The sequence below is a fragment of the Equus asinus genome, chromosome 15 (assembly GCF_041296235.1).
Source record: "Equus asinus isolate D_3611 breed Donkey chromosome 15, EquAss-T2T_v2, whole genome shotgun sequence".
Taxonomy (NCBI): Eukaryota; Metazoa; Chordata; class Mammalia; order Perissodactyla; family Equidae; genus Equus; species Equus asinus.
Window position 1 is genome coordinate 38,910,336 of NC_091804.1, and position 27,636 is coordinate 38,937,971.

At 53.0% G+C, this 27,636-nt stretch overlaps 1 protein-coding gene across 3 annotated transcripts in view; it reads right to left on the bottom strand.

The window, feature by feature from the left end:
• Window positions 1–240: 240 nt before the first annotated feature.
• PTGIS (prostaglandin I2 synthase) overlaps window positions 241–27,636 on the bottom strand; it is a 44,951-nt gene continuing 17,555 nt past the window's right edge. For 2 of the 3 annotated variants that reach the window (XM_070486109.1, XM_044748753.2), the window contains 6 exons: window positions 24,031–24,182; window positions 16,117–16,298; window positions 9,176–9,344; window positions 8,028–8,209; window positions 6,554–6,705; window positions 241–3,531 (listed from right to left, as the gene is read on the bottom strand). In XM_070486109.1, coding sequence (XP_070342210.1) covers window positions 3,387–3,531; window positions 6,554–6,705; window positions 8,028–8,209; window positions 9,176–9,344; window positions 16,117–16,298; window positions 24,031–24,182 — 982 coding nt within the window. In that variant the 3' untranslated portion in view covers window positions 241–3,386. The remainder of the gene's footprint in view (window positions 3,532–6,553; window positions 6,706–8,027; window positions 8,210–9,175; window positions 9,345–16,116; window positions 16,299–24,030; window positions 24,183–27,636) is intronic. The other variant, XM_070486108.1, reaches the window with a different exon arrangement.

Genomic DNA, 27,636 nt, shown 5'->3' on the forward strand with positions numbered 1-27,636 from the left:
CCTTCCTCTGTCAAAACGGACACAATAATAGATGCCTTGGTGGGTGGCTGGAGGTGGGACTTGATTCTGTCGATGAAAGGCCCGCCCCAGAGCTGGACACACAGCAGGTGCTCTGGGCTCCCTCCGAGGGCTCTAACCTTGTCGCTCTAGACACAGCTGAGTCTCGGTCTGAATCACTCAGAGCCAGCTCCACAAACAGGGATACTTTAATGCACTTCGGCACGTTTCCACTCAACAATATCATATGAAAATAGAACTCTTTATTAAAACAGCGAGGCATGACAACCACGGCTCCTCACGAAACACTCTGTTCATAAAAAAAATCACTAAAATCAGTGACTTTGGGTAAGACACTTCAGCTCTCAGAGCCTGTTTCTCCATCTGGAGAATGAGCAGGTGGGGCATCACCAACCCACGGTGGGTGGGGCCCACTGGTGGCAGGAGGCGACCCCAGGTGGGATGGGGACCAGGTGTAACGCACGGTTGACCCTGCAGCGAGCAGCTCACTCCTCGTCCCTTCCGCCCCGTGGTCGTCAAGGAGGAAGTCTCAGGGTGGGGCTGGCGTGGCTTTAGCGCTCTCGAACACTGGCTCGTCTCATTTTGTAACAGAGCAGAGACAGACCTCAGGCCTTGGCGACACCCGCGTGGAGGCGCCCTGCCCAGCGGATTTATTTTTCAGTCACTTTCTATTTTGGGCAGTGAGGGACACATGTTGTCCATTACCACAACGATCGAAAAAAGCTCCCTTTTTAAACAAACTTAAGTTTAAAAACAAGAGTCAGTTTAAAGGAAAACGTCTGGGAAACAACAATACAAAAAACAGTAAAAAAAATAATAATGAAGATGGCAAGAAAACGCTTCTTTAGGGCACCCCAGGAGCATTTCTCACATATGTCCCGCAATTTTGTGATTCTAAAGCAAGGTCCGAAGAAATACAATGACATCCAGGTCCTTTCATAACTAACCTACCAAACAGCTAAGCCACTCATCTCTCTTTCTTTTCCCTATTGCTTATATTTTTTAAAAGAAGAAGAAAGAAGAAAAATAATAAAGATTAAAATAAGGAGGGTTTGCATCATTGTCTCCCAAGCTGTCCTTCAATATCTCCGGCACCAGCTGGAGCCGCCCGGTGGGAGAATCGTCTCTTCCCACGATTGTGGCTCCAGGGAGGTGCCACCTTTAAAGGAAATTGGCCCATTTTTGAACACAGGTGAGAATCTAGTCTCGGTGGCAAAGTGGCCCTGATCTGGAAGAAGGGAATCATAAGGGTTTTTTCCTAGCACGCCAGGGCAGCAGCCACGCACAAGAGATTTCCTGCAGCTATGTCTGCTGCCTTCTTCCTCCCCTTCCCAGCCAGGCCGAGGCAGCTGAGGGTTGCCATGGCAACCGGCTCAGTCCTCCCACAGGAGGCTGCCAGCCCTGATTTCCTGCAGAGTTAAGCAGCAGGCGGCAGCGGGGGTCACCCAGGCGTGAAGATGGGTTTCCCTGGGGATATCCTGCCTCCTGCCAATCCCAGTGTCTGTCTGGGAATCCTGGGGGTGCCTGGAGGCTGAGGGCCAGGGAAGCCCCCAGGCCCTGGCACTGCTCCCAGAAGAGACTAGCCCCTGAGACATTCAGAGATCTCAGGCTCTCTTTTCTCCCTCCCGCTAAAGCTACAGGGACTTAACTATGTGTGTGTCTGTGGTGTCTCATGAGATACAACCACCCATGGCTGCCTCTGGCTCTGTCAGCTCTCCAACGCCACACACAACTGCCCCTCCGCCATCCCCTTGAGCCCAAGGAATGCAGAGCTGCCCATCCAGCATTTGCTACTGGGACAATAAGTCTTTGTGGAATTCTGCCAGCTTACAAGCTGTGTGACCCTGGACAGGTCACTTCACCTCTCTGAGCCCGTTTCCTTATCCATAAAGAGGACATAACCATCCTGTCTTCACAGACATGCTGTGAGAAGCAGAAAAACTATGTCTACTGTGCCTGTCACACGCATTTAGCAGGTCCTCAATAAACAGGACCTAATATTAATGATAATACTACCATCATAATAAACGTTTCTGGGCAATTTTTCACTTTGAGCTGTTTTGTTGTGTTTCTGTCTTTGTTTTTGTTTTCTAAAGCTGATGAAAAAACTAGTTTTCATCATTGATTTGTCTGTTCAAAGGGTGGCACACCCAGGAGATGATGGACCCTCGGTCTGAAGACCGATTAGCAGGTTCCCACCACTTCCGACAATATCACCTCTCAGAGTCAGAACCGAGTTTTCAAGCTCGAACGCCTTCAGGGGACAGGAGGTAGTGTGAATGGAGAAGCAGACCAAGCAGGAACCCTGGGGAGCCAGAAGGCACAGGCCCTGGATGAGAGAGGCGGCTTCTTCTCCGCTCTGGCCAATGGCTGCCCTTGGAAATAGGGGCCCCGAGTGGCCAGATCTCCTACGTTTTCAAGAGAAACTGGACATTTTGAATCAACTCTCCCAAAGATGATAGGGTAACAACTAATGTGTTTTTTTTAAGTGTAGGCCAAACAAATGACATCTGCGAACTGGGTTGTGCCTCCAGCAGGAGCTTCTGAGCGAGAATGGAGGAGACCAACACTTATTTTTGGCTTGACCAGTCTAAGGAGGCCCGGCTGCTCCCCTTCCATCAGGGCTGTGTCCTTCTCATTCCCGCCCTGAGTCTCGGTGCTGGGAGAGCACTCACCTGGAGCCCGCGGCTCTGGAGCAGAGAACTCTCCTCCTCAGAGCCCAGTGTCTTTAGGGTGCTCACCATCTGCGCCCTGGAGGCACCAGCCTCAGGCGAACCTTCCTGCATTTTCTCACATATCAGCGTGAACGCAGGGACGAAGCGGCCAGTGCACAGGGCACCCAGGAAAGCAGGTACCTAAGGGACTCCTTTGGCTTTAGGTAGCTTAATAGTAATTTGGGGACAGAGCTTATTTCAAGGGACACTGCTGGATCGTGGTTGGCCTTTTTATGGCCAGCATCTGCTTCGCTTGGTTACAGCCTGGACCACACCATGGTCACGGACTTGTACAGTGGCCCCTCCGGGAGGTGGGGGCCCAGCAGTGAGGTCTCCTACTTCTGCTCTGTCTGCCGCGGCTTTTGTGGATATCATGAGAGGAGCAAGGGGAGCTGGGGGCAGAAAGAGTCTCATTTTGGCACCAAGCCTCTGCAGCAGAGGCTCCATAGAGATCTGGGGTCTTGCTTAGTTCGCCTTCTCTCTGCTTCCTTTCCCTCCCCTCCCCCGGACACAGCCTTCTGGGGCAAAAGCAGGAGAGTAGTAATGCAGGCCGTGTTCCTTCACAGCTCTGCAACCAGGCCAAATGCAGACACAGGAAGCCGGCGATGCGATGCGGGGCGGGCTGGGCGAGGCGAGCGAGCAGGGCCGCGGGCCTCACGGGCGGAGGCGGTAGCGGATGGGCACGTCGCGCTCGGGCTGCATCAGACCGAAGCCGTACCTGCTGAGGTCGAACTCGGGGATCTCGGCGTCGGGGCTCGTCAGCTCCAGGTCACAGCACGTCAGCACAAGGAACACGAATCTGCAGAGAGATGGCGGTGAAAGTGGGAGGGAGAGCCGGGGCTTGTCCAGAGTCAGGCAGGAAAGTGACGGCTCCCTCCTGAGTCCGGCTCCAACTCCGACTTTGGGAAAAGGAGAGTGAGAGAGCAGAGTGGGAAGTCCACCAGCCCCTCCACATCGGCTGCCCCTCAGGGTGAGGCAGGCCCATTGGCCGGTTCTGGCTGACGGTCATGGGCAGAAGTGACGAGGGTCATTGCCACCCCAAAGCATTTCAGAGCCAGTGAAATGGCTCTAGCTTTCTCTCCTGCCTGACAGATGTGTGGGGCTCATGTGGAGGTGGCAGAGCCGGAAGGTGGAAAGAGCCTGGGCCAGGAGTCTCTTCGCGGAGAGGAGGAGCCCCCAGAACCCACAGCCGACTTCGTGAGTAGGAATTGTTCCTTTGTCTTACAAGCCACTGAGACTGGGGGTCATTTGTTACAGCAGCATAGCCTCACTGCTCCTAATTAATATGGACAGTGACCCTTCCTGACTCCCCGGACCATACGCATCCCCCACCCCGATCCCAGCCTCCTGGAACACTTACTGTCTGCCCTGGTCAGGGCTGCCGGACCACAGGCTGCCTATGCGAGATGAGAAGCAGGCACCACCCCCACCCCCAAGACATTTTACTGCCCTCTGTGGGGGAAAACTGTTATAATACGCAGACTTTGCCAGAACAAGCACTCTTCACTGCCATCTTCTGGAAAGCTGATCTAATAAGCGTGGAAACCACGTGCATGACGTGGTCAGTGTGCCTGTAAGTGCAGTGGCAGCCTCCCTGACGTTGACTGGTGCCTGCCCAGCTGCCTGGTCTTACGTGCCACCACCTGTGTCAATAAGGGTCAGGGCTGCATCTTCTGCTGTGTCCCACCAGCCTCCCCCGCTGTGAACCAGGTGCCCAACGCGGGACCGACCCAGGGCGGGGCGTCTTTGATCTCACCAAAGGAGTGAAGAAGAGGCAAGACAGGATGGATGGAAGCCCGCGCCCAGGACAGAAGAGCTGGGCGCACAGTGGGGCTCTGCCTCTTAAGGGCGTGGCACCCTCGTCAAGTTTCTTTCCCAGTCTGGGCCTCAGTTTCCCCATCTAGTCAAACAGGGTCAAAGAGGTGGGATGGATCCCTTCCAGCTCTGAAGCTGTAGGATGCTGGAGGGTGGGTTTCTGTAGGTGGGGGTTGTGTGCCCACTCCTGGATTTGGATCCTGGCACGTCCGTTACCGGGTGCACGACCATGGCAACGACTGACCTCTCTGGAGTCAGGGTTAGACCGACACTCGCCTAGCAGGGTTGCCGTGACGATCAAGTGAGATGAAAATAATCACAAATGAGCTAACTTATTGAGTGTGCCAGACACTGTGCTAAGCCTTTAGGGTCCACTATCTCTTTATCTGTCCCCAAACTTCACGAGGCAGGAAGTGCAGTTGGTTCTGCTGTAACCCCTGTTTTGGACATGTGAGTCTGTCCCAACGTGATTGAAACATCAGGGCACAAACGAAGCGTAAAGCAAATTTCACATTAGCTTGTATGTCGTTTCATCTGCAAGAACAGGAGGAGAATGCCAACACCTGCACCCAGCGCAGCCAAGCTGAGCGGGAATTCACGGGACGCATGCGCGGACACTAACTATCCACCGGCGACCTCAGCTCGTAGGGGAGGTCGGGGGGACCCGGGTTTCAGACAACTGTGCTTCCAGCTTCACAGGACCTCGCCGCTGCAGCCCATCCGCGGCCCACTGCCATGCACTAACTTCAGGTCCTTCTCAAAGTGAAGCCCCACGTTGACTGCAGCACTTAGGGATTTCGTAACCATGCAGTGTGCGTACACCTGTTAAATATTCTTTCCATTAGGGGCTGGCCCCGTGGCCGAGTGGTCAAGTTCGTGCGCTCCGCTGCAGGCGGCCCAGTGTTTCGTTAGTTCGAATCCTGGGCGCGGACATGGCACTGCTCATCAGACCATGCTGAGGCAGCGTCCCACATGCCACAACTAGAAGGACCCACGACGAAGAATACACAACTATGTACCGGGGGGCTTTGGGGAGAAAAAGGAAAAAATAAAATCTTTAAAAAAAAAAAAATATTCTTTCCATAAGTTCTTCTCCTTTTTTATGTCACTGATGAGGTTTTTGACTGTGAGGCCCCAGCCGCACTCTTCCCACCATCCCTGTGGTTTTTACCGTGTGATTTTGCAAGGCCGGTGATTTTCAGGGGCGCACAGGAGGCGTCAGAGCAGAACCGACTGCGTTCTCAGCTCCATTTACTGCTGAGAACTCGAGGCCAGAAGGTTAAGGTCATGCGCCCACTCACGTAGCACGATGGCTGACATTAACGATGGTGATATCGGTAATGACGAGAGTCACCAACATGGATGAAGTGCCTCCAACGAGCCAGGCTCTGGGTGAAGCACTTAGATCCGGTTCCTCTGTCCTGACCCCCCTGGGATGTAGAACGATCAGAACCCCCACTTTACAGTTGGAGAAACAGAGGCACAGAAGGCCATGCAGCTTATGATCACACAAGGGCCGGACAGGACACAGCAGATGCCATAATCCCTGGTCAATCTGTTTGTCATCTGGGGCCAAGTCTCTGAGGGTCCAGGGAACAGGATTTATGCCCACGGGCGTTAAAATAACCAGGAGGGAACAACGACCCTTGGCCGGTCCCTGCCGAGGGGTTCTGAGCCTGCGGGCAGCCACAGACAGCCACGGCCAGCTGCTCGCACGTCCAGTGTTCGGTATCTGAGTGTCTGGTTGTTGGGACACCAGGCTTGCAGCGAAAACTTGTTGCTGGATCTGATTATTTCAAAAGCGATCAGAAATCTGGCTTTTCAAGGGAGCTCTTCTGAGTCTTAAAAGTTAGCACACATTTTTAAAAACACAAATAAATAGATGTGTGGGCAGGAGACAGCTCACGGGCTATTCGTCCGGAGCCTCTGTCCTAAACCATTCTCCTGGAGAGGAGGACGGGAGCCCGCCAGCTGGAGCAGAAGCGCCCACCCCGCCCCACACTCACTGTTTGATGCTGCTGGTGGCATAGGCCCTGCCCAGGCACTGGTTGTGCCCCGCCCCCCACGGCACGCTGTAATTCTTCAGTCGCTTCCCGTCCTTGTAGAAGTCCTTCTTCTCGGTTCCATCAGGGTTCAGGAATCGGTCGTACTGAAATACCTGAAACAGGAAGAAGGCCCTTTTCTGACTCCGTCTCCACAAACGCGTGCACCAAGGAAGACGCATGAGGATGTCCGTCACAGTCTCGTTTATCAGAGGGAAGAACTGGAAACACTGTAAAGGCCAACTGAGAGGGGCCTGGTTACAAGATTGTGTCAGCTAATTAAAAGGTTGAGCTTGGTCTCTGTGTGCTGACATGGAAAGAATTTTTAGCACTGGTTGTTGAGTGGAAAAAGCAAGTTTTGGAATAGCATGTATTGTATGATCCTATACACACACGTATGTGTGAGCATGTTGTGTGTGTCTGTAAAGGTGTAAAAATAATTTAAAGGATGTACTCCAAACCATTGTTAGGGAACTGGAAAGGAAAGGAAATGAAGAAAACTTTTTGGTTTTAAATATGTCCATATATTTCTATTTTACAAGTATATATTACTTTTGAAATTTAGAATAAAAGAAATTAAAATTACTTTAAAAAGAGAGAATGTCAGTTTCCTTTGGTTCCATCATAGAGCGGTCATGTGAGGATTGTAGCTGAGCACAGGGCTGGGCAAGGAGCAGGTGCTGAATGAAAGATGGGCGGAAAGGCAGGTGATGGACCAGTGAATAGAACAGTGAATAAATTAATAGGTGGAAGGGTGATCTGGTGGATTGATGGATAGACTGACGGGTAGATAGGTGGGTGCATGGGTGGGTGGCTGGATGGACAGGTGGATGGATGGATGGGTGGACAGATGGATGGATGGATGAATGGATGCATGGATAGGTGGACGGATGGGTGGACGGATGGGTGGATGGGTACATGGGTGGGTGGATGTATGGATTAATGGATGGGTGGATGGATGAATAGATAAATATGTAGATGGATGGATAGATAAATATGTAGATGGATGGATGGGTGGGTGGATGGATGGATGAGCGTATGGCACAGGGTCTGGGACACAGTAAGCAGCCAAATCTGTTAGCAATTGTGAAAGTCTGTCCCAACTTGAAGCCCAGGGAAAGGAAAAAGTGTTGAGAAACTGACATTATAACATTCCAAAAAAAGGAAACTCACTCAGGTATCACTTAACAAAGCACTCAGTGTGTGCCAGGCAGTGCGAAAGCCTTTCTTCCATGATCTCATTTAATGCTCCTGACAACCCTGTGAGGCAGGTGCTATTATGAGGTCCATTTCACAGGCGAAGAAACAGTGACACAGAGAGGTGAAGAAATCTGGGCAAGGTCACACAGCAAACAAAGGGCAGAATTGGGCTGCCACTCAGATCTCACTGATCCCAAAACCACTGATCTTCTCCCACGGTCCTTGGTATGCCATTTACCTCTGGGTCTGTGTAGACTTCCGGGTCCTTCTGCGGACTCAGGAAAGGAAAGAGAAGGAGGCGGTCACCACGTCGCAGGGTGAATTCCCGCCCGTCCGCCATGGGCAGGGCCAGGTCCACCATGACCTCGCGAGTGATGAAGGGTGCAGCTGTGAGCCTGAGGGTCTCGCTCAGCACGCTGTCTGCAAGGGACAGCAACAGTGAAGGGTCAGCAGCTGCCCTCTCACTCACTCGAATGCCACCCCAGCCGTCAGTTTGCAGAGAAAGGTGGGGAAGCTCAGACACGGTGCACGACTTGCCCACTGTCACACAGTGAAGTCAAAAAAGGCCAAGTGATAAGATGTGATTGCTACAGTCCTTCAGAGACCTCGGACATGAGGCTTTGGGTCTGACCCCCAAGAAGAGCTGTCAGGGAAGGTGGGAGCTAGGGAGATACCAGAGAAGGCTAGGGAGAGAGCAGGGCCATCAATACTGGTTGTTTCTGCCTGCCCAGCCTACATTCCCCTTCTGGAAACAGCTCCCTGATTTTTCTCTGGGGACCAGTACTCTCCCACTTTCAGGGGTTGGGCTGTTGATTCCACTCCCAACTCCTGGGATTGGCCAATCAGACATCCCAACTCTCTGAATCCCATGATTGGTTCAAGATGGACATATGACCCAAAAGAGCCAATGAGACACATTCCTGGGACTTTGGGTAGGAATGTTGCAGAGAGGCACAGGGCCAAGAACACATCAGCCTGGGGCCATCTTGTCAGCCTGAGACTGGAGCCAACCCAGCAAAAAATGGGGCTGAGAGATGGAGAGAGACTGAGTCCTAATGACATTGCTAAAGCACCTGGATCCATCCATGCCTGAAGCCAGATACCTTTGGACTTTTCAGTTACATGCTCCAAATAAAGTCCCTTTTCTGCTTCAGCCAGTTTAAGTTTTCTGCCACTTGTAACCAGAAATCTCCTACTGAGACCATGAGCCTCAGGCAGCTGAGACCAGGGCATGGAGATGCCACATCTAAGATAGGAGGCCCAGAGGGACCCTAGGTCAGAGGACACTGATGGACCCCGGGTGATGGGAGCCCATGCTGGGGAGGGCTTAGGGGGCCCATGATGACCCAGTCTTTGGGGCTATCTTGGAGGGTCTGGCCATCTCACCAAGCACAGGCATGCTGTCTAAAACCTTCTGTGGGAGGGTGGTCATCTGCGAGACAGGCTGCTCTGCTTGCAAGAGGATCTGCTCAAGCTCTCCACGGACGGCAGCCAGGGCCTCAGGATTCTTGAGAAGGAAGAGCAGGAGCCAGAAGGCAGCAGGACCCATGTTCCCCTGCAACGAGAAGGAGTCCCCGTGGTACCATCAGGAGAGCACACCTGGGGGGAGGGCGGGCCGGTCTGTGCCATAGACACAGTCCTGGCCAAGGCACAGGGGTCAGTAGGTTCTCACCCCTGCCAGGCATCGAGGCATGACTCACATCCATCTTCAGCCTCAGGACATGGCCAAAATATGCTGCATGGCTTTGGCGTAGCCCAGTGCCTACTTCAAGGTCATTCTTGGCATCCCTGACCTTGAGCAAAATCACTGATCTGAGGTCACATAGGTGATCTTCATAGCCAATCAGCAAAAAAGTGTCAGTAATAGGAATGAAGCGTGTCAATTCAGATTACAGTTAACATCTGAGGATGACTGCCCTCCCCCAAATCCTGCTCCCACGCCCCTCGCCGCGTGACTGCGCTTCTTCCTCCCATTAAAGAGGCAGAGGGTATTTCTCTGGCCCCTGAATTTGGGCTCAGCCATGTGACTTGCTTTGGCCAACAGCACGAGGCAGAACTGACAGAACAGAACAGCGGTTCCAAGTCTAGGCCTTGAGAAACCGTGTGTATTTCTGCTCACCGGCTCGCCTGCTGGTCCCCAGAGGAGGAACAGAGACACAGAGCAGAGCTGGCTGTCCAGCTGAGCCCAGCGAGACCAGGGGACTCCCGGTGGACCCACAGACACATGAGTTAGGTAAACGCTCATCAGTGGACGGCACTGGGTTTTTGTGGTTGTTTGTTACACAACAATAGCGAACTGATACAGTATCTGAATATTTGCTTTCAAATCTTTGAGGATTGTCTACGTATAAAGAAAGCAGCAACAGTCGATGATGACCGTGAAAGCTGTTGATTTCTTGAAGAAAAACTATTTAAAACTTCCCAATAGTTAAATAATTAGGAAAATCGATGGAATGTCTTGCTCCAAGATGTCAGCCTTAGCTGAACAATTAACAGTCAGGGATCCAGCACGTGGCTACAATGCGCACAGGGCAGCCTTAAACGAGACGTGGGCAAATACCACCTCACCTCAGTTTGGGGAAGATTCGTGTCTACCATAAATGACCATCCTACCCAATCATAATACTGAAATAGTAAATAGTCATAAATACCATGTTTCCCCAGTAATTCTATTCCAGACATAATTGCACAGAGAAAAACACATTTGCCCAAGGATACTTATAGCAGTGCTGATCTAACAGTGACAGATCGGAAGCATCCTCAATGTCTATCAATAGGAGATCAATGAGATCAATGACGATCCAGCCATCAGGAGACGGTACAGGAAGTCATTACAAAGCAGCTGGCTCTGTGCGCACTGACGTGAGACTATAGCCAAGACGCAAGGGAGCACGCAGACGGCAAGATGCAGAATGGGGGCTCAGCGTGCTTCCACGGTGCGGATGTTCAAGGAGGGACAGAGATGAAGAAGCAGAGACGACCTCTAGGAGACACAAGAAACCGGTGACCGAGGCTGCCTCTGAGACAGAAGCTGCGAGGATGGGAGGACGGGGCGGGGAGACTGGCTTTTCACTGCATATGTTCTTTTAAAGTGTTTGAATTTTCTAAATCAATGCACTACTTTTAAGTGGAATGAAAGTGAATGATTTTTAGAGGGTTCTGCAATGACACAGAGAAATGCTGATGATACAATATTAAGTAAAATTAAAGTTGGATTTAAAAAAAACTGCATGATCTTAACCACAGAAGAAAAACATATGGAAAAAGGCAGTAAAGAAATGCCCCAAAGCCTCAAGGATGGTGAAACGGGTTTTCCCTCTTTCTTTTTCTTTTGCTACCGTGATGAAGTCAGAGCTAAGGAGGTGCCACGGTCGCCGGCTCAGTCTTCCTGTGGAGCAGGCACCACTGCCACGCCCGTCACTGAAAAGGGACACTCAGCACTCCCTGGTCCCTCCCCACCGCCCAGCACACAGCGGGAGCTCAGTGGTGTGTGTCAGGTGAACATCTGTGCTCCTTGGGGCCGGGGCCTCCAAGGCAGCCTGGGAGGTGGGCTGGGACCAGGCAGAGCTGGGCTCAAATCCCAGCTCCCCGCTCCCTGTGACTCTGGACAATCACCCCCGACTCTGGGTCTCAGAACCTCCCTCTTGGTAAAACGAGGATAACAACATGCCCACTCCAGGGGCCGCCACACGGTCGCTGAGACTGAATGCAGGTGACCCCCACGGTGGGCACAGAGTGGGTGCTCAGAAGTGGTTTCCTCCTCCCACCGGCCCCTCCCCAGGGTTTGAGAACAAGTGGGGGCCTCGGACGCTCTCTGAGATTTCCTCCGGCACCCCAGGTCCGGCCGAGACCAGCAAGGTCAGTTGTTGTCTATCACTTAAATAGCCAGGGGAATGTAGCCCATAGATAACGCAGCTTTGGGTTAACTCAGCGCCAAGGCCATTGTATCTTGCCGGGAGAGTCAGATGGGGGCCCCCGCTCACTAATTACAAAGCAGGAGTGGAACACGAGGCTGCTTGCTTAGCCCCTCTTTCAGAAAAAAGCTGTGGCAAGTTAGGGAGGTGACAAAGACCACCTTCCACTCACAGATGTGTATGTGTGCGTGCACACGGGCACGTGTGCTCACACAACCATAAGAGATTCTGAATTCGCTATCCTGGAAGTCGAGCTTTCTCCCATGGGGTCTTGCCTCAGTTTACCCAGGAGGACATTTCTGATCTAACCTCATTTTCTTCCACTGCAGCGAAGCCAGTCGCCTGGTCCACCACCCGAGTGCAGCGCCCATCCTGTGCATGGTGCAGCTGACCTCCAGGGGCGCTCTGTGCCAGGCGCTGCGCTGGGCGACTCCCGCGCGCCCTCATGTGGCCTCCTTGCGGCACTGTCAGTCGGGGGAGCGGGGGACACCCGCCGCCCTGCCGGCCCGCATCCGCTCCTTCGCCCTGTCTGCCTTCAGAGAGCCACCTTCCTTCACTCCAAGTCCGCGTAGATCATCGGGGCTGACCCGCCCCCGCCAGACCGCAGGGGTGGCCACGTGCCCCGGGCCGGCCACTCCGCCAGCGATGGACTCAGGGGACGCGGGGCCCCGGGCTGGGCCAATGAGTGTCAGACTCGGCGTTTGTCCTAGAATTCATGGGAAAGAGAAGCCCTCCTCCAAGGGGACTGCCAGATGGCCAGGGGCAGCTGGTGGCAGTCACTGCCGCCACGTGGGGGAGCCCATCCGAGGCTGGGGCCACCAGAGAAGAGAGCAGAGCGAGGGACAGGAGATCACGGATTATATTTCTTTTCATTTTCTTGTGATTAAAAAATATATTTTTAAGGGGATTTAAAAAATCCCTATGTGCCTTGTGATATCCGGGATTGGATCCTGGAAGAGAAAAAGGACACTAGTGGAAAAACTGGGAAAATCTGAATGGAGTAGGCCTGTGAGTTAAGGGCAACGTGCCAAGGCTAATTTCTTGGTTTTGAAAAATGCATTGCAGTTCAGTAAGATGTTCACGGCAGAGGAAGCGGTGAAGGGTCCAGGGGGCTCTCTGTGCCATGTGTGCAACTGTTCAAGAATCCCGGATTGCCTCCGAATAAAACTGCTGAGGGAAAAACCCCAGGCCTGTGCACAGTGATTATTCTTATCACCCCCTCTTCAGGATGGTGACACAAAGCCCAGAGAAGCCAAGTGAGCTGTCCAAGGTCACACAGCTAGTTAGCGGCAGAGCTGGGATTCCACCCGAGTCTGCCCGACCGGAAACTCCGCTCTTGCTTTTCACCGCCAGGGCGCAGGGTCTCAGGGGGTCTCAGCGTCTGTGGTCACTGGCTCAGCTGAACTGTCTCTGCCCTGGTGGCTCCCACAGCTCCCCCAGTCCCCTCTCTCCCCACCCCTGCAGGACCACCCAGGAGTTCCTGGGGCCCTGGGGCCATGGCTGTTGAGGATACGACCAGGGCTGAAGGCCGAGCCAGCGGTGGGGAAGGAAGAGAAGAATGAAAGTTGACTGATGGGGCCAAGGGAGTCCCCGCCTGGCCAGGGTCACCAGGGCCATGCACTGCCCAAGAGCTCAGAGCTGGGAGGGAAGCCCGGACTGGGATGGGCGTGCCAGGGCAGGCCTCGGTGAACTCTTCTCCCTCTGCCCGCCCCAAGCCCCGTCCCCTGAGAGCCGGCCTCACCCGCTGCCTGGACCTTAGAGCTCAGCCCACTGGCTCCTTCTCGAGGCCCCCGGATGCTGGAGCCTCCATCAGCCTCGACCCCAGGCTCTGGGGTTCCGGATTCATGGAGCCTTTGCGAGGCTCCTGCGAGATGTTTGTAAAGCGCTCAACAGGATGACTGGCACATGGTAGGCACCTGATATCTTTTGAAATTATTTTTCCTGACTCGACTCTGATCAGATAAAAACAATCCCAGCCACCATTTCTCAACCTCTTGGACACTTTCCGCACCGGCTTCTGGGCTGCTCGCTTGGTCCATCTCCTCATCCCCACCTCAGGGCCTTTGCACCTGCTGCCCCCTGCCTGGATGCCCTCATCCCGTATATCCACATGGCTCATTCCCTCACTTCCTCCAAGTTTCTGCTCGGATGTCACCTTCTTGGTGAGGCCTTCCTTGACTCGCCTCCGTACAGCAGCACTCTGCTAGCCCCTTCCCCTGCTTTCTCCATTCTCCATAGAACTTATTACCTCTAATATATTGTATACACTTACTTGTTGATTGTCTGTCTTCTCCCAGCAGAATGTCAGCTCCCTAAGGGCAGGATCTTTGCTCTGCTCACTGCTCTATCCCCTGCTTCTAGAACGGTGCCCGGCTCACGGTGGGCCCTCACTAATATTTGTCACTGTTCACTGAGCTCCAGTTAGTTATCTGCCAAGCACGGTTACAGGACTGCACGTGTCCCCTCCTTTCATCATCATCACAACACCTTGAGGAAGCGGTTGCCACCTCCATTTTCCAGATGAGTAAACTGAGGCACTGAGAAGGTAAGTGGCTGACTTGTCAGGAAGCGGCGAAGTCAAGACTCAGATCCAGGCAGGCGGGTCACAGAGCCTATGCCTGAAGTTCTGGACGCTGCCACAGCTCAGCCCCAGAGGACGTCCTGTCCCCACCTCCCCAGTTCTGCCCCCCCCCGCCAAAGGCCGTGCCCTGGGCTTTCTCCACTCAAGCCCCCCCGCCAGCGTCCAGTTCTGCTGACAGAGGTCACTTCTGCAAGGGATTCTGGGCACAGTTTGGAGCTCCAACTCTCTGCCCATAAATATGTTATTAGGCATTAACGGGTCCCCAACTGCTGATTAAACCCAGCCCCACCCGCCGCCAGTCTTTGCCTGCAAGGACCGTTAATGGCTTAAGAGAAAACTAAAAATAAGTCACAAGTCGATGGGAGAGGAATTACCCAGAAATGTCAGCTTGTGCAACTGTCACTGCAGAGAGGACGCCAAGACAAGGCGTGGGGCTCCGAGGTCAGGCGGAGGCAGCAGCCAGGCCCCGCCTTCTCTCACCCCAGTAGCCGGCCCATCACCAAATCCACTGGTGCTGTCTTCCCTGTTTCCAGAATCCGTCCACTTCCTCATCACCTCCATGGCTACCACCTGGTCCTGCCACCACTGTCTCCTCATTGGTGTCCCTGCTCTGCCCTTACTCCTCACATCCTCTCCCTCCTCTGCTCAGAATTCCCAGGGCTCCTACCTCACCCAGAGAAAATCCACAAGGCTCTCCATGATCACTTCTCTCAGTCCCACTTCCCCTCCTCACTCTGCTTCAGCCACACTCAACTCTTTGCTATTGCCCAAACACCCAGCATAATCCAACCCCAGGACCTTTGCACTTGCTGTTTCCCCTGCCTAAAATATTCTATCCTCACATCTTCCCCAAGTCTCCAAATCCAGCTCTTATCATCCAGGCTCAGCTCAAACATCTCCCCTTCGGAGACCTCCCTCACCACCCGGCTAGAGCAGACCCCCAGGGTCTCTCTATCGACGACCCAGTTTTATAGCCTGCATATCAGCTCCTAAAGTCACCCTGAATGGGTCTCCTTGCCTGTGCCCCACCCCCACCGCAGCTGAAACATACGCAACACAAAGCAGGAACTTTTACATGATTCTTCAAATTAACTGGTCTGCACTTTGATAATGTCAAGGTCATGAAGAGCAATGAGAGGCACAGAAATTGTTCCATATTAAAGAAATCTAAAACGGCAGAAGGACTAAATGTACCGTGTAGTCTGGACTGGATGCTCGACTGAGATGAGCCACAAAGGACATTACTGGAACAACCGGCGAAATTGGAAAACGGACAGTGTATTAGATAATGAGCCTGTATCTGGGTCAATCGTCCGGAATTTGATCATTGCCCTGCCGTCGTGTGAGAGGATGTTCTTGCTCCTGGGAGAGGCACGCTGAAGTAATCAGGGGTAAACAGTCAGGACGTCTGCAACTTATTTGTGAATAAATCAATACAATAAGCTCGGTGGGAGAGAGAGGAGGCAAATGGGTGGAGTGGAGCGTGAAAACTGAAGCAGCGAAGTGAAATGCAGGCAAGGGCTCCTCCTACTCATACAGCTTCTCTGTACGTCTAACATTTTTCCAAATAAAAAATAAATAAATATGGAATGAACGATCCTGTTCTTGATACTGTGTCACAGTTATGAGAGTCAGGGAGCTGGGCAGACAGCTGGGCGTGCGTGTGCACACCCACCTGCACACTCACATTGGCACACACTCACAAATACACCCCTCACTGCACACTCACCCCGATGCCGGCGTGTGCCTGGCAGCACACACACGCCCACAGTCACACACACACACGCCCCCCCCACCCCCCCGGCTGGAACCGCTCGCACGCCCTCGCCCACCTGCGTGGCCCACAGCTGCAGCACCAGAGCCCGCGCCTGCATCTCCTCCGACGCGCCCATCTCCTCCAGGTGCTGCAGGTAGCTGTCCAGCCAGCTGCTCCTGTGGGCCCGGGGGGCCAGCCTGGCTGGGGACAGCAGCTTCCACAGGTGACCTTTGACCTTGCACACCTGGTCCTTATCCCCTGTAGGGACAGAGCACAGAGAGTGGGGGTTACAGATCCACCCCCAGTCCAGGCTGCCCAGCCCTGACCTCCATGAGGACGAGGGTCTGGTGGGTGTCACTCCATGGCAGCTGGGAGCTCCTGGGAAGGAGGCCACAGAGAAGACCTTTAAGCGTTGACTCACTTATTACCCGTCTCAGCCCCATTGGACGGGAGCAAGGGCCTTTGTTGTAGTCACCTCTGTGTCCCCAGCACTCGGCCCATAGTAAGTGCTCAATAAATATGCATCAAATGAATGGCGTTTCTTTACACAGCAGGGGAAGGAACAGGAAATGCTGAGCAGCAGTCTCCCTTCCCAGGGTCTGGCCCGAGAGCAATGTCCGGCCATGTGCAGGTGGAGGCCACACGAGCAGACTCAGCATAGCTTCGTTCAGGAGACATCAGAACGACCCAACGGACCGTCAACAGGGAACACATTGGTCTGGGGTCTCCAACTCAGCTGCCCCAGGGAAGGCAGGTGAAGCGAATGAGGGAGGAAGGTCAGGAAGCACCGTGGGGAACAGGAGCCCCCCTGACCAGCCCTCGGCCTGACAGAGAAGCGCAGCCCATCGCGGCCAGGGAGCCCCCCTGACCAGCCCTCGGCCTGACAGAGAAGCGCAGCCCATCGCGGCCAGGGAGCCCGAGCTTTCAGAAGAAGCTGAAAGTCCAGATGCTCACGTGGAATCTTCTGGTATTTTTCAAGGTTAGCGTCTAAGTAAGAGATTCTCAGTCACTGTGCAGGCCACACAAGCATCTCTGAAGGCCAGCTTTGGCCCACAGATCACCAGTTTGCAATCACCATTAAATAAACAGTGGTGTGTTATTTCTGGAAAACCAAACAGCAATGGAAACAAATGAGAAAGTTCTTTACGTACAGACCTAGACGTCCCACGAGGGCAGACTGTTGAGGGTATAAATTTAGCCAGCTACTGATTATTTATATACTGTGTTAATGCTATAAGCTGTGCTATATTTATATACATACACGCAAACGTAAGATTTGGTTTCTTCAAAATCACTGCTTGGAAAAGTGGAAGTCACTTTGGGTTGCTACGAAATTCCAAAGTACTAGAACCCATTTCATGGGCTTTTCTGAACCAGAAAGCAGTGTTAATAGGAAGACCCATCCACCCAATGCTTCTAAGCTGGGCTGCATGTTACAGGGTGTTTGAAAGAGTGGAAAATGTAGGCTAAGCTTATTTTTTTAAGTATGTTACATTTTCAAATAATATGCTCCATGTGCTTTTCCACAATCTCTGGACACCTTTTCAGGTGACGTACTTCTCAATTTAACGTAGTAAGACCAAATATTCATCTGAAATACATTATTTTCCTGCATTTCCCAGCTTTTGGGGGTCTGGAGAATCACCCAGGAGCTTCCAAATCTCTGGAGGCCCGGGCCCCACCTGAGACCAGTCTCGTGGGCATCTCTGGGGTGGGGGGTGGGCCCGGGCAGGTGGGGACTTCAAGCAGGCGAGTGCAGGACGCAGGAAGTGCTGGAGCCGCCTCGGCAGATGCTCGTTCTGGATGCTGACAGGAGGCATCTGATGGACTAGCTAACAAAGAGGGCCGGGAAATTTCCCAGCGCAGATTTAGAGTGACCGGCATTCTCCGAGGCCGGACAGCACAGCTGCAGAGCTGGAACACCACTGTAAACACAGCTTCTACGGACGACTTCAAAAAGCAGTGCGGTGTGAAAACACAACCGCCAGCATGGCAGAAAATATTTGCAAACCACGTGTTTGCTGAAGGCCTACTACCCAGAATATATAAAGAACTCCTACAACTCAACAACAACAAAAACCCACAAAAATCCAACTCGAAAAATGGGCAAAGGACTTAGACCTTTCTCCAAAGGAGACATACGAATGGCCGATAAGCACAGGAGAAGACGCTCAGCATCGCCAATCAACCGAACGCCAATCAAACCCCCAATGCAGCACCACCTCATACCCATTAGGGTGGATGGTATCAAAAAAAGTAAAAGAACAAGCTAAGATGTGCAAAATCAGAACCCTGTGCATCGCTGGTGGGAGTATAAAAGGGTGCAGCCACTGTGGAAAGGCCGGCACTTCCTCAAAAGGTTAAACACAGAATTACCATTTGATCCAGCAATTCCGCTTGTGGATATTCGCTCAAAAGAACCGAAAGCAGGAACTCAAATAGACACTTGTATACCCGTGTTCACAGCAGCATTATTCACAATAGTGAAAAGGTGGAAACAACCCAAGTGCCATCAGCAGAGGAATGGAGGAACAAAATGTGTAGACATACAATGGAGCACTATTTGGCCTTAAAAAAGAAGGAAATCTGACACCTGCTACAACATGGATGAATCTTGGAAACATTACACTAAGTGAAATAAGCCGGACACAAAAGGAGAAATATTGTATGCCTCACTTATCTGAAGCACCTGGAACAGGCAAATTCACAGAGACAGGAAGCAGAAGAAAGGTAACGAGCAGCCGAGAGGAGGGCGACGGGCAGTGACTGTTTAATGGATACAGAGCTTATGTTGGGCGTGATGAAGAATTTCCGGAAATAGATAACGGCATGGTTACACAACATCGCGAATGGACTTACTGCCACTGAACTGCACACTCAAAAATGGTTAAAATGGTAAATTTTATGTTATGTATATTTTACCACCATTAAAAAAAAGAGGAAAGTATGTGAATGTCATCTGGCAAATGAGCCAAAGATGGTGTTGTATAATAAAAAAAAATAGACTAAAAAAAGTTTAAAAAATTAAAGCAGTGCTTTGATCCATGGATCAAATTACAGTACCTCTGCAGAGTCCTTAGAACAGCACAGGGCACGCACTACACCTCACACAAGATATGCCTGTTGCTGCTGTATATTGTTAGAAAAAAAGCAAAGCGCCCATAACAGCGTGTGCGGCATGCATTTGTGGAAAAAAGACAAAAATAAGAATTTAGTCATATTTGCTTGCATTTGCATAAAAGAACTCCTGAAGATCCACGTGAAACTAAGGAAACCAGCCAAGTGGGGAGAGTGGGGATCGAGTGGAAGGGGGGCACAAGAAAGGGAGGGAGATTTTCAGCTACTATTTTATATCCCAATGTGTGAACCACGTGAAACATACTCAAAACCCGCACTCCCCCCAACAAGCAAGTCCCAGTGAAAGATCCCAGAGTCATAGTTTACGGAGTCGAAAAGTTCGGTCCGTATCTCAAACAGCTGATAAGGGAGTGAAGAAGGGGGGCTTCTGGAAAACAGAGTCTGGCGACTCCACCTGGCACCCTGCTGATGGGCAGGATGCTGACGTCACAGGCGCAGTCTGAATAAAACCACGTCCCAGAGTGACATTTCTCAACGGGTGGTCGATGCCACACGTGAGCTTAACTTCAGGAGTTCAGCCACCTTGAGAGGAGAAGTTGATTTCATTTCCATCCCTAATTACTTCTTTTCTTTTCTCTTTCTTTTTATTATTATTTTTTAATGGTTTTTTTTTTTTTTTTTTGAGGAAGACTGGCCCTGAGCTAACATCCATGCCCATCTTCCTCCACTTTATATGTGGGACGCCTACCACAGCATGGCTTGATGAGCAGTGCCATGTCTACACCTGGGATCCGAACTGGTGAACCCTGGGCCGCCGAAGTGGAATGTGTGCACTTAACCCCTGCACCACCGGGCAGGCCCCTTCCCCCTAAAGATTTCTAAGTTTAGGTTGACCAAAAACCCAAAACAAGACAAAACAAAAAAACTTTCCACGGAGAAAAGAGGGGCTTGCTGTACATATTTGGGATAACGGTATAATTTGGGCTCATGCTATATTTTAACGTGTGGAGAAAGGTCTAGAACCCTCCTGTCCCATAGGGAAGCCACAGCCATATGTGACCGTCGAGCTCTTGAAACGTGGCCCGAAGTGAGGTGTGCTGAGTGAAACATGACACGGATTTCAAAGTCTGAGTGCGAGAAACAAATGTGCAGTATCTCTTCAATAGTTTTCATGTTGATTGCATGCTATAGTGTTAATATTTTAGACAGACTGAGTTGAAGAAAATATATTATTAAAATTGATGTCACCTCTTTCGTTTTTAAATGTGTCTAATAGAAAATTTAAAATTACATAGGTGGCTCACATTTGATTTCTGCAGGCCGGCACTGTTCTCGAAGGGTACCATCAAAGTGATAACAATGGTGACCTTGGGGACAGAGTTAGAGAGAGTGTGGTCAAGAGAGAATTTCTCTTTTGTGTAATATTCGATTTTTTTTTATAACAGGCAGAGGAGCGCAGCAAGGAGCCCACGTCCCCTCGCCTCCCAACGCCTCAGTTTTCTCACCTGTAAATTGGGATAATGAGGACCCACCATGCAGGGGTTGAATTCGTTAACATAAGCATGAAGAGGGATGCCTGGCACAGGCCGCGTAAGCATTAGCTACATTATTAAATTAAACAATGGCTGTTAGCATTATTAGTCCCAGGAGAATGTATTCACGTATTATTTCTATAATTAAGAAATAATAATAAACTGTGAAAGAAAGAGCATACAGTTTGCAGCCGGAGAGACCCAGGTCGAAATCCCAGCTCTGCTTCATCCTTGGAGGATGATCTTGGGCAAATCACTTTGTATCTCTGAGCCTCAGTTTCCCCTCTATAAAATGGGAGCAACCTGGCTCGTAGGATTTGAAAAGATTACACACAGAACACGCTTGGTACTGGTAGGGGTTTGGTAAATCGTACCTGCTACATTCTTGCCATTAGCATAAGGTATTACTGAGCAGCCCCAGTGTAATGACACAATGCTGGGCGTCAGAACTGCCAGGGCCACTGGTAACGCAGCTGGAGGCAGGAGAAGCAGGTTTCAACTCCAGGCCTCCCATGCTGTGTGGGCTTGACTGAGGCCCTGTCCATCTCTGGGCCCCAGGCTTGAGTACCTCTCCAATTTTTCCTTGGAAACCCTGCTATCTCCTGGAGACCTGAGGGCACAGTCCAGAAAGGCCCCCAGTGGGGACACGTCTTTAAAGTCTTGTGTTTTACCTTTAAAACGCATTAGATTTTTGCACTAGACTCTGAGATTCTTTCATATAAGAATGCCCTTTCTCCCAAAACAATATTCAAATAAAACAGCCCCCTCCCCGATAATCCAGGGAAATGACTGTTCTAGAAAGAAGCAGGATGCTCAGCTTGGGGCTCTAGTTAATTCTCTACTGTCCCCAACTCCCTACTGTCTGAGAAGCACCAGACTCAATGGTCTAAAGGTCTCCAAAAGGGTCGGTTTTCTTTTAAAATGTTTATATTTTTAAAAGCAGAGGAGGAATAATGCATACAAATGGTAAAAAATAATAATAAAAGAAAAAGAAACTCTGGCAGTTCAGATGGGCATACCATAAAACGTAAGCTTCTCTCCATCCCATTCAGCCCTCCCAGAGGCAGGAATCTACACGCGTTCCCACACTGAAAAAGAACCACAACGCAGCCACCGTTCCGCCCCCTGTTCGCGCAGTAACAGTAGATGCCGTCCTACAGCAGCCCGTCCTGTTCTGTCTCCCTGTTGCGTGGTTTCCCTTACAGGAGTGCGTGATTCATTTCATCAGTCCCTACAGCGGTTTCTAGGGTTCGCTGTTACAAGCAACGTGGCAAGGAGTACCCCTGTGTATCTGGAGACACGTGCAAGCATTTCTGCAGGATAATTCCTAGAGCCTAAGTACAGGATCAAAGGAACGCGCATTTTATGTTTCCATAGGTTCTGCCAAATCGCTCTTACAAGGAGGCTGGGCGGCTCCCCCTGGCCCGCGCCTGGCCCGCGGCGAGCGCTGAGGGCCACCCTGCCCGCCGGCCTCCGGCCCCAGAGGAGAAACCTTCCCCAACATCGCCGCCCGCTGCCCGCACTGGGAAATGCAGCCGTCCTATACGCCCAGGGCTGCGCCCAGAATGCCCGAGGGTCCCCTTCTGCATCTACCCAGACAACCCAGGAGCATCTGATGGGGAAATCACTCTTTCCTGGAGAAGCAATCGCTTCTGGGATGTGTCAGGTGCTTTTTGCACGCGACTTTATCAGACCAAGTTTCCATTTTGCTGCTCTGCCACCTACGACAAGTGACTTCACCTCTCTGAGCCTCAGCCTTATCTGCAAAATGGGCATAATACCAATCTTCCAGCATTAATGGCAGGATTCAACCAGATAAGGAACTGCCTCTAAAAGGATGGCCGAGTGGTTAAGTTCTCGCACTCTGCTTCGGCGGCCCAGGGTTTCGCCGGTTTGGATCCTGGGCGCAGACATGGCACCGCTCATCAGGCCATGCTGAGGCGGCATCCCACATGCCACAACTAGAAGGACCCACAACTGGAATATATAACTATGTACTGGGGAGCTTTGAGGAGAAAAAGGAAAAATAAAATCTTTAAAAAATAAACACTCCAGTGTGTTAAAGTTTGGTAGGAAATATATATATAAATAAAGGAGCTCAGTTGATGAGTTGGAGGGAGCCTGAATGAGACAATGATTAATCTGCTGTCTGGCACATAGAAAGTGCCCCTCAGGGGCCGGCCCGGTGGCACAGCCATTAAGTTCACACGTTCCGCTTCGGCGGCCCAGGATTTGCTGGTTTGGATCCCGGGTGCGGACACGGCACCGCTTGGAAAGCCATGCTGTGGTAGGCGTCCCACATATAAAGTAGAGGAAGATGGGCACAGACGTTAGCTCAGGGCCAGTCTTCCTCAGCAAAAAGAGGAGGATTGGCAGTAGTTAGCTCAGGGAGAGAGAGGGAGAAAGAGGGAGGGAGAGAGGGAGAAAGTGCTTGACAAAGAGGATTTTTCCTGCTGCCTCAGCCGGTCCTAACAGTCACCCTCTGAGAGGATCCTACTGTTCTTCCCGCTTTACAAGGGAGGTCACTGAGGCACAGAGAGACCACCTCAGGGCCAGTCAACCACCTCAAGCTGTCTGAGCCCAGAGTCTGTCCTAACCATTCCTCTCTAGAGAAAGGACCTGGGCCGAAAGAAGTCAAGTAACGTTCCCAAACCCCCAGCAAGGGAGCAGCAGGACAGGCATTCAAATCCAGGCCTTGTGACAAGTGTCTGAGACCAGGACACATGGTTTTCCTCAGCCTTCTCGGGGCACTTGTCAAACCTGCAGTTTCGCAGCCTCCCTGGAGATGCGGATGCAAATGGACCAAGATGGGGCTTGCAGACTTGTATCATTAACAAAGGCCCCAGAAGATTCTTCTCGCTGGGGACAGTGGCCAGGGGACAGCGCACCCAGTGGTCCCCATGGCCTCCGCACACTGCATCTGGCAGGAAGCTCTTTACTGATCCTGAGAGCCGTCTGCAGCCGCGAAAATGGATGAGGTGCGTTTTTACAAACTGACGTGGAAACACTCTTAACGTGCAGTTCGGTGACAACCCTAATTGACAGAACAATCGTCCAGGGTGCAGTGTCTATGTTATGAAAGCACAGGGCCGATAACTAGGAGCAACGAGGGCGTGTGAGCATCGAGAGACACGGACGAGAATGGTCCCCAGACCCCACTCCAGATGGGTTGTATCAGAATTTCCACAGGAACCCCAGCTCTGGTCCAAGCCCTGCCTCCCCCACTGTGCTCTTGCATACTCCCAGTGACAGGGGTCTTACTGCCTTTCAGGGCATTAGATGTCCCTCCTCCTATGTTGCCCATGACCCTTCAGCTCAAGTGTGGACTCCCCCTCTGGGTGCCTCTGCCCCCCCACCCACCAGGGCCCCGAGGTGCTTACCCACTGACAAGGAGCCACGTGCCAGCTTGGGGAGCAGCAGGTCGAGCTGGCGGAAGGTGTGGAAGACGTCGGCTGAGTGGATGCGGTCCTGGGCCTGGCTCTCAGGGGTGCGTGGCAGCGCCTCGACTCCGTACAGCGTCAGGTAGCCGGCTCTGGGGGCAGCAAACAGTAGGTCAGGGGGTCATCCTCGGACACTCCCGGCCAAACCCTCCCACGGCGCCTCCAAGCTCTGCTTCATTCATTCACCTAACAAGCACCTACTTTCCATGCTCTACGCCTGGACCGCTCTGGGCCAGGGAGCTGGCAGTGAAAAATCACAAAATGCTCAAGGTCCTTGCGGAGCAGACACGCTAGTGTGGGGACAGACAACAGACCAGAGAGACAGGAGAAGGAGTACACGTCAGCTGGCGCTCGGAGGGACGACAAACAAAGCTGGCATGCGGCTCACAGGTTAGGCTGGAAGCTGCAGGATGAGAAAGAGCCAGCGTGGGAAGAGCAGGGGGACGGGGACGAGGCAGAAGGAGCAGCCAGTGCCAACATCCTGAGCCGGGAAGGAAAGAGTGTTGAAGCGCAGCAAGGAGGCGATGAGGCTGGAGCAGAGCGAGTGAGGGGGACAGCGGGACGAGATGGGGCCACGGATCAGGAGAGGAGGCTCCGGGTGCTGCAGAGGGAGGCAGGGCGGGCTCCTCGGAGGAGGCAGGGTCTGGGCTGAGACCTGCAGGAGGAGCAGGGGAAGCGGTAGGGGAACGGGTTAGGGCAGAGGGCACAGCCTGGGCAGAGGCCTGGAGCCAAGGGAGCAACCATGACCTGGCCAGAGAGCAGCCAGCACTGCTAGTCCAGGTGCTGCGGCTGGAGGGTGAGTGGACGGGGGCCGGAGCAGCCTGGGAGCGGGCAGGGCCGGCCACAGGGCAGGGCAGCGGGCTAGGCTGCAACGGTCAGGAGGTTGGGCTTGACCTGAAGGCCCTGGGGGTCCGAGCACGAGAGGGACAGGGCCTGGTGGGTAGGGACAGAGGGTGAGACCCGGGAGCCAGTGTGAGGCACACCGCCCACAGGAATGCTCTCAGAGGAAGCGTTCTCACCACCAGCCACTTTGGAAGGCTCCAGAAGCCCAGCCCCACTGGCCTCAGTCCTGGGAGGGAAACCGCAGACTTTCACATTTTCCACTTGGTGGGAGGGACTGGGGCCTCTGCAGGGACACCACTGAAGCCCAGATCCAGCCCCGTCCCCAGCTTCTCCTAGTCCCTGGATCTCCCAGGAAAGAGATTTTCCCAGGCAGAGGGTGGAAGCAGGAACGAGGGAGGGTGGCGGCCTGGGGGGGGTGGGGGGCCTGTCTAGCGCCCACTCTGTCCCTCATCCGCACAGTGCAGGCACGTGGCAGATCTCCAATAAGGCGGACGGATGGAGAGTTAGAACTTAAACCTGAGAACACTGATCTTGGGGGGAAATATCGGGCCATCACGATTCCAAGCTCAGCCATCCGGGCTGCCATCCCACCTCTCAGCACCCCACTCCCTTCCCTGCATCCAGCCTTGGATTTCCCGCCCCCCGGGGATGGAGCGCTAACAACCCGCCCGTCCACTGGGCTCGCAGGGAGCCATCCTTCCATCAGAACAGCTGAAATGAGGTCTTCCCAGCGTCTCACCCGCCGGCCCTACTGGGGCCTCGGCATCAGCCCAGAAGGAGGTCTCTCCCCTTCTCCTCGGGCGGCGTGTGAGGCCCCAGGTCCCGCTCCTCCAGACTAACGCCCTCAGTTTCCCGGCAGCAGAAGCCTTAAAGGTGCAGCCCACGGGCGGCATTCAGCCCACAGACGTGTTTTGTTTGGTCAATAGAGTTCTCGTCAAAACAAACTGAACACGTATTTAAACATCTGGGGAAATTCACGCAAAATCTGTATTTCCCCCTTATCTCATGTTGAAAAAGGAGAGAATCTGGCCACCAGGAGCCCAGTCCCGCCTGGCAGCCCCGGGCGGGAGTGGAGTCACGGCCGCCCCTCCTAGAGGGGACGAGCTGGCAGGGTCTGACGTCCTCCCCTCCCCTCCCCCACTGCGGTCCCCCTGACACTGCAGCTGAACACCTGTCCCCATCAGTCATCCCACTCGCGCTGGCTTCATTCTTAAAGCAGAGAACCATTTTCTAGTACATATATTTCTACCAAAGACAGGCAATGAAAAGAAAACCAAAAAGGCCACGTGATTTCACACTGTGGCAGTGAAGGCCCTTCCCACGGCACCTCCTCATCAAAGCAACACGGCACACGGCTGGGGACAGACGTGAATAACACGCGTGACCTATAGGTGGCGACAGGAGCCATAAGGGAACATAAAGCTGGACCCGGGCTGGGTAAGGAGAGAGGGCCGTCATAGTAAATGGGGGGTCAGGAAGGCCTCCCTGAGGAGTGACACTCGAGATGAGACTTGAATAAAGTGAGGCAGGAGCCACAAGACATGTAGGGAACAGCATTCTCAGGTAAGGGAACAGAAACTGCAAAGGCCTCAAGGTGGGGGCACACCTGGCCTGTTCAAGGGACAGCCAGGAGGCCGCTGAGATGGCGGGGAGAGAGCAAGGGGAACACTGGGAGGGATGAGGGCAGGAGGGGCGGGGGCAGGATGCTGTAAGCCAGGGTTAGAACTTCGGACGTGACTCTGAGTGACGCAGGGGCCCGCATAGCACAGTTGGCAGGTTTAAGCGGTGGCATCTCACAGTCTGGGGCCGTGTGAAGCTGCACCTCCACATCAGCGTCCCTGTCATCCACCTCGCCCGTTCCCTTTCTATTAGAGGGTCTGCAGATGGTGACGACAAGGCCCAAGCCTGCCGATCCAGGAGGCAGGAGCTCCAGCCGAGGCCTCGGGCCCTGAGGACACGGGGTCCAATTACATCTGACCCTGAACTGCGCCTGCCGTTACCATGGGCCTACACAGACCCAGCTGCCACCACGTTGTCCCCACCTCCCCTGGTGCCACAGCTTCCTCCCTGACTTCTTGGCCCGCACAAGGACACGGGCGGCAGGAGCCAGGAGCCCTGGAGGTGGCCTGCTGGGAACCTGCTGGGAGGTCTCAGCTGCCCCTCCGTGGACCTCGGTCTCCCCATCGTACAATGACGGTGCACCAAGCCACCATCGCCCAGACCACCAACAGCCTTGATGGTGTCTGCACCGCTCCAGGCGAAATGGGGAAAAGGTGGCCCTGGTACACAGCGAGGGTTGGCACACAGCCATCCCTGCCACGCCCCCAGCTCCGGGACTCCGGGCGATGACCCGGACTCTTCCGGCCTCAGTTTTCTCCTCTGTCAAATGGGGTTTGTAAATTTCCAGCCCCCCAGAGCTGTTGTGGGGATGGAACGCATTAACACACATTGAGCCTGCATGCACGCACATGCGCATGTGTCATAAACGTACCCGTGGGCCCATATGTGTCGGCGAGTGCCTGTCCTTTATGCTGGAACTTTGTCCCTCCAAATTCTTGGAGCGGTTGAAACGGGCTTTCCTTTACGGGATGCTGGTCAGTTAACGGCACCACCAAAAGTCACTGAGCTTTCCCGGCTCCTGCTCCCCCTGCCCCCACCACCCAGTCAATCCTGCAGCAGGTCCTGTCAACTCTGGCCCCAAAG